This window comes from Cariama cristata, unplaced genomic scaffold (genome assembly GCF_000690535.1).
Source record: "Cariama cristata isolate BGI_N322 unplaced genomic scaffold, ASM69053v1 scaffold9480, whole genome shotgun sequence".
In the NCBI taxonomy this organism is placed as follows: Eukaryota; Metazoa; Chordata; class Aves; order Cariamiformes; family Cariamidae; genus Cariama; species Cariama cristata.
In genome coordinates this window covers 69,796-87,225 of record NW_009594055.1, presented here as the reverse complement: position 1 = coordinate 87,225, position 17,430 = coordinate 69,796, and the positions used below count along the sequence as shown (strand labels likewise).

The window sequence follows — 17,430 nt, the reverse complement described above, 5'->3', positions numbered from 1 at the left end:
AAAGAGTGACACAGTTCAGCAAACAGGAGGTGTTAAATTTTGCCTTCTATTGGAAATTGATCAGGGCACTTCTCCTTTTTGATATTCAGTTTTGTGATTTAGGCACCTGCAAGCTTCAAACTAAATGATCCATTTGATTATACAACCTTGTTATATGTAGGTGATGTATGCAAAAATAGATTTTAAGCTGCTTTTCCTTTTTTTTTTCTTTGGAGGGGGTAGGGTGGAAATAAACTATGCTGAGAAGGCAAAGACGTTCTTTATGTGTGTGACTTTGCTGCTTTTTTTTAATTTTTTCTTTATTATTTTTTAAAATATTAGTAGCAGTGGCATAGTAAGTATAAAGTAGAATTTTCCTCCTGCCCAGTGCTTCCATGGCCTCCTTGGAGTGCACTAACAAGTTGTGGTGTCTCATCAAGCATTCAGAGAGAGATTTCCAGCTACTTGTTTTGTGCTGGTGAATGAGTTGGATGCTTTCTCCTCCTCCTATTACTTTACTTGCCTTCCTGTCCCATCAAAGAGAAAGTACCAGCTGCTAATCCAAGGATGGATAGATGTGTGCGGCAGCTGTTGTCAGAATGTGTCTGGAATACACAGTTCTTATCTCCACTTCTCCCCTACTGCAAGTGTCCTGTGCGTAGGAAAGGAGTTGTACCCTCGAAGCACAGTTCTTTGCCTCCAGATGTTTTTTTTTGTAGGTGAAAAAAATTGCCTGAGGCAATCGTTAGACAGTTTGACACTATCTAGAACAAGAAAGATAATCACTTATTTCTTATTTTTTTAATCTATTGTAAACCTGTGCTTTTTAAAATACCAGTGCAGAAGCTGAGATAGTCTCAGCTGCAGAAAGTTGTCGAGCTGTCTGGTCTCTGCTTAAGAACTCTGTTATCTTAACTGTCAGCATCTTTAACCCAGGGACAAAACAATTGTGGAAGGTGTTGATGTGAAGCTCTAAGCAGAGCTTTCTAGCCTACTCTCTTTGTCAAAGCTAACTATTAACCTTGAAAGATGGGGAAATCTCAGCTCTAGCTGCAGATGTTTAGTACCTTAGCTGCACAGTTTTCAGTTGCCCTTGTTCACACGCATATTGAGCAGAGATGATGGCAGGAGGCCCTGGTCCTCCCCTTCATGTTAAAGCAGCAGTGAATGGTAATTCTGGCTGGTCTGTATCTGATTTCTTACAGCATCCTAACTATGATTAATTTTGTTCCTATGAATTGAGTATAGTTCATCAGACTGATGGTAAAATGAGGTTGTTCCTCTGAAGAATGCAGCTTATTTTTTAGCTTCAAATACTTCTGTCTCTGAATGGCAATATAAGCATTGACAAAAACATTTACCTTGATGATGTCATTATATGGACATGAATAAGAACAACTAAGGGAAGCATTTAAAAGCTTTTTAGACAAATCTGATTGTTAAAGAATATGTGAAATTACTTAAAATATTAAAATTATGATAGTTGAGATTTGTCAGACTAATAATACGCTTAAAACTAACTTTATGCCCAGTATTATAAAACAAAAACAACCTGATCTTAAAATATGTTGTACTAGAAATCATTGATTTAGCGTATGGAAATAAAGTTTGTCGAAATGCATTAGTAGATTTTAGTAATAGCCACTTCTGGTGCAGAGATTTTTACTGTCAGATCTGACAAAATGTTGGAATCTTAAATTTAAGCAAGCTAAGGAGAAAGGGTAGTGTCTTCATTCCAGATTTGTAAAGAGGGAGAGAAATCAGTAAAAAGATGGGATCTATTAACTCTGAAAAATCTGAAGGACTGACAAGCAGAAAGGATCTATTTGGTCACCAGATTTACAAACAACTTACACATTAGTACACTGTACAAGTTAAGCAACTTGTCCTTCGTTAGCATATTTCAGTAGACTGAGGTGGTTTCATTCTTTAGGGTGGGGAGAGTACAAATGCCAAATGAATCAAATTGAATATTGAATTTAAATTTCTCCTGTTTGGTGATTTAAAATATTGTGGCTATGGGGGAGAGGAATTCAGATGAGATGGCTGTGCAGGAGAGAATACCGACCTTACTGATTGCTGTGGGACAATAAAAGGAGAAATAGGGTAACAGTACAGTTTGGGGGAAGGAGTCTGACACACCTCACTTTCTGCCTTTAAGTTTTCATATGTACCCAAACGTCATGCTTCAAAGTTCAGGAAGATGGCTATTCCAACAAAACATAAGATTCATGCTCATGAAATACAGTAGCTGCCAATCAACCTAAGCAAGCATAACAAGCAAGAAAAGGTGAGATCAAGATTCTCCCTTTGTGATCATGGACTTGCCTTTTGGAAACAGCATCAGGCTCTCTCAAACATAGGCACACTACTTTGTATCTAAATAATTTTTATTCATAAGGAAAACTTAAGCATTCTCACCTGCCTTTTCACGTATACATTGAAATAATCTGTTGAAAGACTGAAGCATGTAGCTCAGATCTGAGTTGAGACTTTGAAGTGTGTGACCTATCCTGTGCATGTACATGCTAGGATAACCTTTTATGTTAAACTTAAGGTTTTTTCCCCTTGTATGCTGTGTAAATGCTCTTCTTGAATTGAAGAGAGACTCTGTGAGAGGATTTTGTGATTTCCCCTTCTTGTGTCGTGTCATCCCCCCCGTGATTAGCTTTTGGTGTTTGGTCAAGATTAAAATCCTCTGCTATTTGAAGTAACATTGTATGAATGCAGTGGGCCTTGCACTGTGTTGTCATTGACCTGTAGTCTGTACTGATGTTCATGGAGAGGTCTGTGCTTGTGGGGTGCAATGTGGAGGGCTTTTGGGGACATGAAAGGAGTTTGTGTAAAGAATAAAAGGGGTTTTCTTGGGGATTATGGGGAAGGAATCTGTGGCATATATGAAGTAGAGGAGTCTGGATTAAGAAATAGAAATGTATTCTGGCTGTGGAACATTGGGAAACTTCTCTGTTTTTTCTGGGAGGCATGTAGGCCTTTGGAGCCTTTTTCTGCTGGTGTGGCTTCAAAGGTGAAACTTATTCCATTCCTTAGTGATTTCTAAGAAGAAAACATGTTTCCCCCTCTCCACGGTCTCTGTCCCTTCTATGTCTTGATTAAACTCTTGCTTCTCAATCCTGTCTTGGCATCTGGCTGCGAAGCAAGTTTTTGCATGGCAGTACAGTGTTGGATCATTCTTGAAAACTGTTTTCCTGAAACATTTTAAAGTTAGTAGAGGCTTTCTGTAGGCCCTTCAGGCCCTTTTGTGTGTTTGGCATTGCTTTTGGCATGTGTTCAAACCTAGACATCTCGGCACCTATGCGTTTGCCTTCTACAGCTGTGTGGGTTGGCTTGGCGCTTCCCTTGATGTAGTAGTGTCCTTTTTGTTCTATTTCAGGTGTGATCTCCAAGGAAGACTGCTCAGCAGCTTCAAAATTAAGTGGCAGAGCAGTGTCCAAGACAGAGCACCAAAGTTTTTGTTTGCTTCCGAGTCAACCATGACTTGTAGGGTGGAGGGGGGATGGATGTCAAGTAGTATCATCTATGTGTTGAAGAAACAGGAGAAGGTCTCTTCTTTGTATAGCCCTGAAGTTCTACTTGAAGCATCCCATCAAGATTCTTGAGGTCAGCCAGTGTATTTAAGAATGTATTTGAGACTGAAGTCCAAGTTGATCAAGACAGCTTACTGGCAGAACTCTGCCAATGTGACTTGTTCTGGTGCAGGATTCCTCTTCATTCATCAGTATTAACCACAACAAGGAGACTCCATCAGATAAGGGACCCTGTGAGGCACTATCTCCTGAAGCACTTCCTGCATAGCATGTCCTATGTGATGCTAACTTGCACTTCATGGCAAAGAAAAGCTGAATTGTTGAGTAAATAACCTGTGTCAGCAACCTTGGTTATGCTGTGGCTTGAGAACCATGCTGTGCTCAGTATGACCCATTCTCAGTGTTCCAGGAAAGGTACCACGGACTCTGTGCCACAATACTTTAAGACGTTCATCTGTCTCTCTTTGGCCAAGCGTCATATATCGGCATAGTCTATGTTCTTCTGATATCAAAGAGAAGAAATATATTTGAGGTAGCTCTGATCTTCTTGCGTTCAGGACAGCTAGTGTTAGTGCTTGCCTGTGCATCTGCAGTGCTACATGGCCTTTGTTGGCTGGAGAACGGTATTGCATGAATGAGGTCAGTTGCTGGAGCGACAAGACCTGCTGCCTCATTTTTAATGAAGGTGCTAATTGCTGGCATGAAGGAGTAGAGAGCTCATTGCTCCTGGAAGAATTTCCTGTCTTAAGTTCTGCAGTAGCTAAAATGCTCACATTATCATCTCCCATCTGTTCAGGGGTCTACATTCAAGTTTGTGGCCCCAGTAGCGGTCTAGTGCCTTTGCAGAGCTGTGAACAGGGTGAAGGTATACGGAGCCTCTTGCCTGATCTTGAAGACAGACAGTTCCCTTTCTTGCCAGTGTTCCTGTTTATTATCTGCTCAGATTTGTACAGGTCTTCCTTCTTAGCAAATATCTTGCAGTGGAAGACTTAACAGCACCGTGGTCTAGAAATCTAGATGGAGATACAGAGTGTCATTTGGAAGAAGCTTTTATTGGTCTGATGCCAGAACCATTTGTGTCATTTTTCTTTTTTCAACCTCCTGGGATCTTGTGCACTTTTGTGAGAAGGTGATTGTCATCGTCAGTTCAATGTTTCTGAAAAAAGCACGTTGGAGAGCTTTTTCAGTCCAGTCCTGAGAATGCAGACCTGGCTGTTGGTGAATGAGCAACCTTTGAAGCAGGTGCTAAGGTGTTGGGCTATGTGAATTTGAGCACCTCTGGAATTAATGGAAGATTCAGGCACAATATGTATGGTTCCTGTTTGTTGCTCTGTGCATCATTGGCATTCTAAGTTTGAGGGCATCTCATATGAGGAAGAAAAAGACTGCCTTTTAAAACAGACTGTTGCAGGGTTTGGTTATTTTTTAAAAAATTCTCATTTTAGGAACTGCAGTGCAATGGAACTTAGTCTTAAAATTTCCTTTTTTTTGGGACATAGAATTGAAGACCTTTTTTTGGAAAGGCAGCAAAGTACCAGCCTCGTTACAGGAAGCCTTCCCAAATGGAGCTGTTAGACCTTCTTTCCATCCTTGACCTGTCTGCCGAGAATGTAAGAGCATTTAGAATTCTGATTTATGTCAAAGTGGATTGACAAACGTCAGTTAATGAAGTTATAGATCCAAGTTAGTTTCTAGGCCTGATTGTCCAGTCTGGAATATTTACTGATATAATTTGATTGTTCCTTCTTTGGTGAAGAAAGATCAGGAGATTCCCTCCACATATTTCAGTGAGAGCAGAATAAAAAAACTTCTTATGTAGCATTTCTCATTTCATCCCTACTGACCATCTTATACAGCGTTTTCTTTTTGGAATTCTTTTCAGTACGCAAAGGTTAACAATTCTTCAGGGACTGGTTGTATTGTCACTGGCATGAGAAATGTTCAGCACGAGCAAAGGAAGTGGTTTCCCACTAACTTCCAGGACGGCCAGAAAAGTGTTAGTCTTGCAGTAGATTGTGTAAGTGCTTGGTGAAAGATTAGGAAGAAAGAAGCATCTTCCTTATCAGCACTCTGTTTCTTTTCCTGTTCTCTACTATGCCTCTGTCGCGCCTGCATGCTTTGTTCCTGGTATCCCATGAAAAGGTTTGCCAGGCCTTTATGCAAAGGCTTCATATTTTTTTCCTAATGTCTGAAGAAAAGCAGATGGAAGGCTTCCTTCACAGTTCTAATTGCTTCTGAATCAACAATGCCCTAGGCACTCCTTGTTTATCATGGGGAGATATAGATGGTAAGTATTGCAGACAGTGAGATTAGAAGCTGTGGTAAAATGATTTAAAGTTGATAGCCACTTGCCAAACTCCTGTCAATTTTGCTTAATGTCAGATGTAAGTCTGGTAACTTGCCATCATGGTGTGCTGGGGAGTTTTCTGTGCTTGGTATCTAGCTGTGGTGCCTCCTTTTTAGGCAGCAGATATACCTTGGAGGATAAGGAAAATAGATTTATTTTTTTAATAAAGTTTTTTGGTTTGGAAAGTGTTAAAAAAAATATAGCAACTTCTTAAATTTGGCAAGAGGAGAATCTTGGCAGCAGGAAGGATTTGCATCATATCTTGGGCAAATTTGGTTAAAGTGAAGGAAATGTGAACTTTTATCTCATAAAGCTGGAAAAAATCTCAATGTTTCTTCCCTTGCTTACTAAATACTCTAATTGTAGTGTACAATTTCCATACTCATTGACATATTGGTGTATTGTGCTTGTAGGGCTTGAATTTTATACAGGACAAAGACAAGCAAAGTTGCCTTCCATTAAAACAATTTTGAAAAGGTAAGTCATCTGGTTTTATAGCTCAGATATGTTGAACAAAGAAGATTTAGTTGTTTGAGTGTCATTTAGCAGAACGGGAAACTTTTCTGAGGTTGTGCTCAGACAGTTCTGACAGAGCTGGAAGGGAAGGTGTATTCAATGACATAATTTCACAGTACAACTGAGACAACCCGGCAACTTAAAGTTGTGCAGTGGGCAAGGGTCTCTTCCCCTACTTCTAGCTTTGCAGTTTCTCCTCTTGCTCTCCTATCCTCTGGCATTAACTCTGGTGCTTATCTTGCTGCAAGGAAAGCAGATGAAAACTGCAGACACAACAAAAAGTGCTTCCCTCCTGGTGTAGTTTTTCCATTGCTTTCATGGCACAAATTGGTTATCCTGTGGGCAGAAGGTTGCTGGGGCTAACTTATGTTGACAACCTGAAACACAGAAATGGGGAGGTAGAAGGCTAATTAACGGCTGAGGGGGAGCAAGACCTCTCCTTCTACAAGCTGCCAGCTGTTAATGCTTCAACACATATTAAAAAATCAGTTTGAATCTATACTGTGCTAAATCTCAAATTAACATAAGTCTAGTCATGGTTTAATCTAAAATGGTGTACTCTGTTATTGCCATTTAAAAAAACCTGACCTTTGCAGGAGGAAAATAGGAAATAAATGCTAAACATGACTTACCAATAGCTACTGGTGAAGGGACTGAAAGTCCCTTTCTGCAGGCAGCATTCCCTTTCTAGACTTAGGGTTTCTAGTTGCTGTTCCTGACTTTTTCCATTATTTCTATTAGTTGTCAGTAGCGGTGCAGTCCCTGGAAAGGCTCATTCTTTAGTAGTTCCTGATCCGTAAGATAAAGTGGTGTACCATTGCTCAGCCCTGTATCATAGAGGGCAGCTGTAGTTTCACAGAAATCTGTAAACTGATGCTACGTAGTTGTCTTGTGGTGTTAATGGTTGTAACTCAAAATCACCTTATTTGAGAAGCGTATGTGGTCATATGAATGCTTCTGACCCATCTTAATGCAAAAATAAATTGGCCAACATAGCCAGTATTAACTATGTGATTACTGTAAGGCTTGCTGGCTCACTCTGCATTGAGATGAGCTAGAAGCTTCTGCATCCTCTGAACACCTGACCTGATGTTTTACTGGTGGCTGAGAAGCAATAATATCTTAAACTGTTCTAATTCAGCTTGGATTGATTATCCCCTCAGGCAAGATTAGCACTGTGCTAGTGATACGTGCTTCAGATAATATGCTCAGTTCTCAAGCAAACTGCAGCTAGAGGAATTTTAGTAGTAGTTGCTCATGCAGATATGTCTGCTGCTAAATTTCTGGTGCTTGAATTTGTCATTAGACTGATCTCTTGCACCAGGCGAAGCATTTGTTTACCTTTATTCTGGAAATATGGTGGTGTGAATCTGAATTTACAGAGTTGGTAGACTCAGTATAGCAAAACCAGATGGTTAGCTAAGCAGCCATTGCTGATTTAGCTATAGGCAGTCAAACTTCTGATGATATTCCTGTAGTGAGAACTCTGGATTGAAGAAAAATGAAAAAGTGTTTGGTCTTATGCCTCTTCCTGATGGAGTCTGAACTGGAAACACATGCATGCTTAAGCATTATTGCAACTTTATGATGTAAATTGACATGTCTCTATGTTGCTAATAGGCCAGAGTGTTTGGATTTTATGGTAAAATGCACACAGAGTGATGACTTAAGAGGAGGAGTGCATCAGGAGGCCATGAATTCACTTCAAGTTTTTAGCCGCTTTTCTGTTAATTCTCTGTGCTTCACAGCTGTTTAAGAGCTGTTAAAAATACCTTGTTTTGGAACTAGAGATGTTTACCTCTCTCGGACTGAGAAGATGAACAAATCTGCAGCAGCAAACTTGAGAACCAGAGTCTGGAACCGTACAAGAAATTAACTTCCTGGTGGTGATGTCTTCTGAAAAGAACATCCCAGTCTAGGCTTCCTGGATCTGCTAGACCTCGTTTTTTTCCTGTTGCAGGAAGAGTGTTTAGATATCCTGATTCTGACAATTTCAAAGTGATTGTAAAAGTGCTTTAAAATCTGCTGTTCTGGCCAGCCGTGAGGGAAGAGCAGCTTGGGTCTGTGGTGAGTTTGAGTTGTAGATGTCCTCTGCCTCTGAAACGTCAGGATTCAGTCCCTGCTGATGGCTGACTATGGTATCTTCATGTGATGGAATTTCTGGATGTTTTCTCAAGACTTTTCTTTAAAAAGATGCAGAAAATAGAAACTCTGTCAAATACTCAATATGCACCAGAGTTAGTGTTCCAGTACAGATTCATCTGTTTCATATAAAAATAAATAGTCCCCGGTTGAAATACTGGATCTAATAGATCTGGCTGCTGCTCCTCTTTCTGTCTTTTAAGAGTTCTGGGCATAAAGTTGGAATTAAGGTTGAGGTGGCAGTTGTGATTCTGACTAGTCAAGTGCTTGGACATGGGGAACCCGATTTTTAACTTGGCTGTTGTGAATGCTTTGGTGTTTATAGGAATGTGTGCAAAATCTGTCTTGATGCTTTTTATTAATGTAAAAAACCCAAACCAAAAAACAACCCTTAAGAGCTCTTTAATGGTACATAGTTTTGTAAAATGCCATGCTTGTTAGTTTGGAAGAATGAATTGTTCTGGAATTTTCAACAAATAATGTTCTGTTTTGTGAGTGGGAAAAATGTGTAGTTGAAAAGGTTGCTTGTTCTCAGTTTTTAAAAATAAACATTCAAACTTATTTCAAGTGGAGAAAGTTTGGCTTATTGAAATGCAAAGATCTAGAACTTATTTGGGATTTTTCTCTTTGCAGATATATTATAAAATGTCTAATGGTTATGAAGATCACATGGCCGAAGATTGCAGGGATGATATTGGTAGAACAAATTTAATTGTGAACTACCTCCCTCAGAACATGACGCAAGATGAGTTACGGAGTCTATTTAGCAGTATTGGTGAAGTTGAATCTGCAAAACTTATTCGGGACAAAGTTGCAGGTATAGTCTAGTATATAAGAAATTTTTACTTTGTGGTAGACTGCTCAAGTAAATACTCAATTGTATGCAATTTAATGTAGAAATATTAAATATTTGTGCGTGTACTCAAATTATTGACAAGTATGCATATAACTACAGTAATGCTAAGACTAGATATTGAGTATTAGGAAGATAGAATTCTTAAGGCTAAATTAATGACTATTTTGTATATAGTTAAGAAGTCCAAGAAGTACAGTTCCTGATTTGAACGTAAATAAGCATGTCTAAAACTAGTTTGAATTTGGTCCCCAGCTTGCATTCAAGCCCCATTCTTCCTACAGTCTGAGCATTTTTGACTCTGCCAGAGCTCTGAATATGCAAACAAACCTTTTCATCTGATTTTGATCAGTAAAATGAAGGTGTGGTGTGTGTCTGAAATGGTTGTAGGCCTTATCATTCTTCAGGAATTTAACTTGTAAGTTCTTTAAATAGGATTGTTAGTAGTAGCTTTAAAAAAAATGAGAGGAATGAATTGTTCAGATTTATGAAACTTAATGTTTCCTTGAAAACAAACATGCTGGTAGAACAACTAGTTCCATAAGCCATATCTATTTAGTTGCAGGAGCTTTTTGTCTGCTCTGTGAAGATGTTTTAATGTTTGCACTGTTGAAAATCTTCATTTACAAATTTTGGTTATTCTTGTTCAGAATTCACGGAATCTTGGATTTAGTGGGAGAGCATGCTTGTTTATGTAAATAAAAGTAATTGTGCTGTTAAGTAGCTATGCATGCTTGTATGTTCTCAGCCTGCAGATGATTGCCTTGTGGAATTTTTGGCTGCACATGCTCAATCTTGTATTTCAGAATATAGCAATACTGACTTAGATCATTATCTAATCCATAACAAAACAAGTCTGAAACTACTTCAGTGTCTGTAAAAAAACTGCATGAAAGCTGATGAAACACATGAGAATTTTTTGTGTGTTCTCTTAACTGACTTTAGTACTTTGTTTTATATGCTTGAGAATAGACATGAGAACTGAATAATTAAAAACTTCAGAATTTACTTTCAGAATAGCTTCTCTCATTTCCATGTCTTTTAGTTTTCCTAATTTCTTTCAGATGAAGTTTCATGTGATAGCCATCTTGCTAAATCTGTACTTATGGAATGTGTATGTAAAATCATAATGAAATAGTTACATAAAATACTGATTTCTTTGTATATTTTGATGGCTGAGTATTCAGCCTAGATGTTCTCATACAGTTTGAGATGCTTGAAGTAGAGGCTTGCTCTGGAGGCTGCTTTTGCAAGGAAATAAGACCACTTATTTAACGATAGCAAACCATTCATCAAATGTCACAGCTGATCCACACCTTAAACTTTCAAATAAGCACAAAATCATCCGTGTGGGAGATAAGGATATTTGAAATGGGAAGCAAGACACATCATTACCTGAAGTTTGAGAGTCTACTTCATGCTGTTCCCTGTAGCATCAAATACTGTGGTAAAGTCTGGTTAACTTTAACATGGAACTTGTCGGTGCTGGGCAGTTTAAAGTCCAAAACATATGCCCGTGTTCGTCAGATTTTTCTTAACAACCCTCTGAAGAGTGTAAAGTAAAATCCCTGTTAGCATTGTATAGAGTCCTTGACTGCTTGTGGATGAAATGCTCACTTGTCTCTAAAGTGATTGCAAGTGTTTAATTCTGCAAGGCTGCGTTGGTCAGACCACTTAATTTTGTTGCTACCTTGCTACCTAACTTTTCATACACTTGCAACACTGTTAGCACCAATTCCCAGTCCTCGTCATGCTCACTGATAGTTTTGGAATATCAGTAACTAAGAATTGGCTTCTTTAACAACCTTCTAAAAGTACCACTTTTTTCCTTCCTTTTGCCTTTCTTTCCGCCCTTTCATGTTTGCATTAAGATTTCTGTATTGTAAAACTTCACTCTAAGCAGATCTGATGTTTGGCTCCCTCTGAAAAGAGCAGTCTTGTGGCAGAGTTCTGCTTTCCTTGTGCCACCACTTGCATTTTTCTGACCCCATGGCAGACTAGCATCAAAACTAGAGCTGCAGGAAAAACCTGTGTAGCTCCCTGACCTTCGTTTCTGTGAGGTCAAATAAGTCGTAACACTGGCATGTGAGATGTAGTGGGGTTGAGTGGCCTGGACAGGAGGGAGGTAGCCTCTCCTTTTGTTGGAATTAGACTTTTTAGATCAGTTTAGAGTTGGGTGTGTTTTTTTGTTTTTGTTTTTCCCAATGAAATCACAGCTTGGGTGCCACCATGACATTGTATTAAATCAAAGCATTTTGTCTTTGGATTTCCCTTTTTGACTGTATTTGCAGAGTTAAAATCAAATGTTTGTTTGATAATGCTTATTGTTTATAAAACAATGACTAATGTGTATATTTTTTCTCAATTCTCTCAATGGAACACATAGGGCAGAAAAGGTCTTCTGCCTGAAATGCAGTTTTTAATGACTTATTGAACTACCCTTAGCTTTCTGGAGACTGATTACTTTCATTCAAGCATAGATTTGAAAGCCAAAGTTTTGTTTTAAGCGAAATATTTCATTACAATCAGAGTTATGTATGTTGGGTTTTATTTCAAATACAGCATGGTACTGACCAATCTTACGTTCCATGTATTAATTGTGTTTATAAAATTTAGAGAAACTCTTTGAAACCACTATTTATCCTTTATGTTATTATTGATGAATGCTATAGGAAGTTGAAAGTAGCAGCAAACCATACTGTTAGTTTACATTCCTTACTATGAATTTTCTGCTTTGTGTACACATGGATTATAGCCGTTGGTAAAAGTATGACTATGCATTTATTTTGTAGTTTGAGACGTGATAACTTCAATTACTGCAAAAAACCAGAAAATGTAAAGAGAATCTTGTGCACAGTAGATGAACATTAGTCAGGGTGCAGTACTCCTTCAGCTCTTCCTGATCATACTCAAAAGACAGGGTGCTGATCTCTTCACTCTCCAATTTGTGTTTTGCATTCCTAAGCACTTCCAGACATGGCTTTGCTTAACTTGTGATGAGTGAGTCGGTACTTGGAGTCAGTGGGCAAATACTGGATTGTTGCTTGATGTGCTTGTATTTATGGTGAGTGTGTCTTGGACATCGAGGATTTTCCTAAGGGAACTATAGAACTCACATTGGATACTGTTCTTTCTGTCAGATGTTAAGACTACCACTAGCCATACCTTAGGGCTTTGAGCCCTGGGGAAACATTAGAAGATTGCCTTCCAATGTAGTATGGCTTGGTGTCAAGTCTTGAGATGTAACTTTTCACTGCTGCATCTCCTGGCCCACTGTTGCTGAGGCTTGTGCGTAGCCTTTGACCCAATTCACTTGATGAAATCCTCTCTTCCTGTGGCTCTGGCTCATGAGGCTGAGAGCAAGGAAAAGTACTGGGGTTTGTCTGATCAGCCTGCACTGATTAAACTGTAGCCCTCTAGCACTGACTTGACACAACGATGCCAGACTTGTGCTCCGTACTGATTTGCTGCCCAGCAATGTGTTAAATGTCCTCATTCTTAGAGAAACTGTCTCCTACCATAGATGATTCAACAGAAGAAATATGTACTGTACTGTATTTTGCATTGGGGATGCTTGACTTTGCTGGGACATCCAGATTCCAGCCTCTGGGTTTCCAGCCAATTGGCTGTACTGAACTCCTCTTACAGGTGAAAGCATTTCTCTTCCTTCGGTATCTGTTAATGCAGAAATCCAGGCCTTTGTGCCACTCTTGTGGAATTTCTCGCAGCACAGATGCAGATGTCTTGTGTCAGGATGTCTGATTGGGCACCATGCAGATGCTCCTAATCAATAACTGTAAACTTTCTGAGAGAACCTGGTTGTCTTTAGTCTGCCGTTCGTGCAGGTGTACGCGGACTTTTAGTCCTTCTGGACCAAATGCAAATGCTAAAACTGAAAGTTAGTCTGCCATGAGTGTAAGTTGTATTTAGTTTCTCTGTTTTCCCCTTACCCTGCTGAAAGTGTTGGTGCTTTCAAACCTGACTGTCCTAAAGCTCTGAAAAGGTTGGGTTAAACTTTCCCCATGTCTTTAGCGTCTCAGACCCCTGTGGGAACTCTTTGTTGCTTATGACACCCATAACCCTACTCCAGGTACCAGGTGACAAGTTTGCTGTGTGCATCTCTTTAAAAGTGTTCTGTCTGATGGCAGTTGATTTTTTTGTTCCCTCCCTCGCACCTTCTGTACTGCTTGAGCAGGGAATAAGGTATCCCTGTGATACTCATGACTTTCTACTGTAGGAAATCTAGGATATGATCCTTCAGACTGTGCCAAAAGCTCTGTCTGTACCTGTCAACTACCAAAATAAGGCCATCTCTATGCAGACACTGAAAGGAGACGGTGGGCTTCCTCTCCACTGTCTGCATTTGCTTAGGTAAGTTGGAGCTCTGATGAAGCTTCCTAGAGTTGAACTCCTTGATCAGCAGCTATCGGGGGCAAAGGTATCGCTCCACTGTTGTTGAAAAATGTGGAGCATAATGGACATTTTGGGGTGACTTGTTAAGGTTGTGTGCAGAAAGCTGGGATCCATCTCAAAAAATACTGTCGTTACGGCTCACTGGCACTGCAAGTGTGCATGTGGCATGTTGCTTACAGGACCAAAAAGAAGGTAGCTGGAATTCCTCAGGAACTGGTTTGCATCTTCACCTTTTCCCTTTTTCTTTTTGTAATATCTTCTGTGGAAGACTCTTTCACAGAAATTATGCAGCTGAAAAAGAAATGAATGGCTGTGTCCTTGTAAGCTTTTAAAGCAAAAAGGTAAGGAAGATATTATTGTACTACTTTCAGATGCTGAAAGGCAGCAAGTAGCTTTCTAGCTCAGATGACAGGGTAACTCTTCATTTCACTAGTGCAGTGGACCCCAGTCTAGAAACAGGATTCTTAAGTGTTATTGTTTTGTGGAAAGTATTTAAGTATTCTCTTTAGCTGAAATTGTTTCCTTTTGCATGGAAAACCACCATGAAATTGCTTATGCAGTTTTTCTGTTAACTGTGTAATTGGAATGCATCATTACCCCTGGATTTTTTTCTAGCTTTTTAATCACATTTGGTGGTATGTAATTTCTTTAAATGTGTATACAAGAATGCCTAGCAACAATGGTTAACTTAATGAAAAGTGCAAATAGTTTGCAGAGAATTTGGCCAAATACTGAAGATGTTAACACCCTTCTAGCTTTGCTAGCTTCACTTAATTTCCTTTATCATAAGGTTGGCCATATGAACTACCTCGGAGGTAATAACTGAGTTCTAGCAAGGGTATGGGAATACACTCAATGTAAAGATTGCTTGTGTTCTTTAAGTGGGTTTAGAGCACAGCTAGCAGAAGCAGCAGCTGGTGCAGCAGTTCCTGGGCTCTGCTTCTAAATGTTCTGGGAACTTCTGGGATTGTCAAGGGACTTCTGGGAACCCTCTGAGGAACTGGAGTGCTTGCTGCTGCCAGGAAAAATGATGGCTGTAGAAGACCTTAATGTCTAGCAAGTTGCTCTGAGTTCTGTCAGGTGTACTCGATCAAAGGGAGGTTGGAGCTTTTGTTCCAGTTGAGCCCTGGTTAGGGAGAGTCAAAGCATCTGTTTAGCTATTGCTTAGGACAGGCCCGTATAACAGTCTAGCCTAGAGCATACCTCCCAAAGTGCTGCGAAGAGGCGTAGAGTGCAGATGGGGACCACGGACTGTGTTGCGATCAGCCTACATACACTCGGGAATGGTGGTAACATAGCTGCACAGTCTCCAGCAGTCATTGTAGCAGCTATCCCTGTAACATCAGAGCCCTTGACCAAAAAAAGAGGTACCTTGACCAAATAAGATGGTGGAACTCTGCAGGTCTTGGACTGCAGGAAGTGCCTGGGGCCTCTCACTTAGGCTGGGTAGAGAGACATGTTCTTACTGCTGCAGGAGGACCTGTGTCACCAAGTGAAGGACCCATGGTTGAATTGAAAACCAGTCTCTGTGGTTCGTGATCAACACCACAAAGTCCAACTGAAGGCAAGTCACTAGTGAAATGCCCAAAGGTTTGATATCAGGGCCAATTCTGGTTTAAAATTTTCGTTAATGACCTGGACGATGGGACAGGTTGCACTCTCAGCATGTTTGCAGCTGATACCAAACTGGGAGCAGTGGCTGGTACAGCAGGTGGTTGTGCTGCCATTCAGAGGGACCTCGACAGTGTTCTCTGAAAGCTTTAAGGAAGGGCTGGCGTAACAGAGGATGACTTCCTACTGCTTTAGGGTTGTGGGTATCTTTTTGCTTTATCTGGAGACATTGAGAGGGTTAAATATAGAATCATAGAACCATTATGGTTGGAAGAGACTTCAAAGATCATCAAGTCCAACCTTCTACCCAACGCCACTATGCCAACTGAACTATGTCTCAAAATCACCACATCTAAATGTTTTTTGAACACCTCCAGGGATGATGAGTCCACCACCTCCCTGGGGAGCCTGTTCCAATGCTTAACTACTCTTACAGTGGAGAAATTCTTCCTAATATGCAACCTGAACCTCCCCTGGTGCAACTTGAGACCACTTTCTCGTGTCCTCTTGCTAGTTACTGGGGAGAAGAGGCCGACCCCCACCTGGCTACACCCTCCCTTTCCGGTCATTGTAGAGAGCGATCAGGTCTCTCCTCAGCCTCCTCTTCTCCAGGCTAAACCACCCCAACTCCCTCAGCCGTTACTCATAAGACTTGTTCTCTAGGCCCTTCACCAGCTTTGCTGTTCGTTGGACATGCTATATATATTCATGCTTAATATACCTTCTTATCGTACATAGGCACATAAAGTCAAAAAGGCCAACACAGTTGTACTAGCCATTGCGTGAAGTACTTCGCTTTACAAAAGCTGACATCTTCATTTCATTTGCCTTTCTTTTCCCTCATCAAACCATAGAAATAGGCCACGTAGCAAAATCTTTAGTTGTACTCTCATACTTCTCAACACACTTTTACTGGGAGTTATTGTTCCACATCTTAGAATACTTTCATTCTCTTCCAACAGAGCAGCAGTATGTTTCTGCAGAATAACAATTTAGTTCAGCTTAACCTATGAATGTGTTGACTCTGAACACTGGCTGAGATTTTGCATCGTAATGTTTGCAGCTTAAAAAGTGTCATTATTTGAAAGGTGAAGTTTCTTCCTAAGCAGATGGGGGGGATTGATTTTTTTCAGCTCTCAGCATCTTGAATAGTCAGGTTTCTGTTCCAACCACAGATGAACAAAATATGTCATAACGTTTAAAGAAATGAGATCTTACGGTATGCAGACAAGGCATTTTCCTCCTAAAGACTTCCTCAAGAAATCAGCCTGTGGTATTCATGCACAATTTTGGGCCTAGTATTTTCTGTGTTCACTTTACAAATCCTTTTTACTTCACAGCATCGAGGATGCTGGCAATTCATCTGGAAAAAGAGCCCTGGAGCAACTTAAATAAAATCTCGGTAGAAAATATTCTGGAAATGAGAGAAAAGAAAAAATGTGATGAGAACATATAGAAATGACAAGTATGCAGAAGGACTTCATTAAATGAAACGAATTACTAAAAATATTAAACCTTTTTTTTTCAGGACTTGAAGCTGTCACTTTTACTGCATATAGTCAAATTTTTTAAAATATTGTGGAGATATAGTGAGATCTGTGGAAGCTGTCTCTTTGAGCCTGGGTAAAGAATAGACTTACGTCAAGTTAGCTTCATAGCGTTTGACTTTTTTCTGAAGAAGTGTCTGTTTGAATTGCTTGTAGTCACCTTTGTTTCAAGCAAATGGAGGAGAGGCCACTTTATTTGTAATTCATAATGTTTTCCTGAGTTGTTCGAAGATCAGGCTTTCCAAATCAGTTGAATGCAATTTTGCCCTTAAACTTCAGGAAATGAGACTGCTCATTGTTTGGCCACGGAACAGAAAGAGGCTTGTGTCCTGGTTTATAAAGCCGAATGAAGCAGTGGGGACACATTCTGTGTTTGAAAATCGTTACCAGTAAGACTGGATATTATTTTCTTTGTTTCCTTTCTAGTTCCTTTCTGGGCAATCAAAGTCTTTTCAGTAAGACATGCTGGTTTTAAGT

At 39.9% G+C, this 17,430-nt stretch overlaps 1 protein-coding gene across 2 annotated transcripts in view; it reads left to right on the top strand.

Moving 5' to 3' along the window:
* Positions 1 to 9,168: 9,168 nt before the first annotated feature.
* ELAVL1 (ELAV like RNA binding protein 1) overlaps positions 9,169 to 17,430 on the top strand; it is a 30,752-nt gene continuing 22,490 nt past the window's right edge. The window contains exon 1 of one of the 2 annotated variants that reach the window (XM_009696537.1): positions 9,169 to 9,346. In XM_009696537.1, the coding sequence (XP_009694839.1) occupies positions 9,175 to 9,346 (172 nt within the window). In that variant the 5' untranslated portion in view covers positions 9,169 to 9,174. The remainder of the gene's footprint in view (positions 9,347 to 17,430) is intronic. The other variant, XM_009696528.1, reaches the window with a different exon arrangement.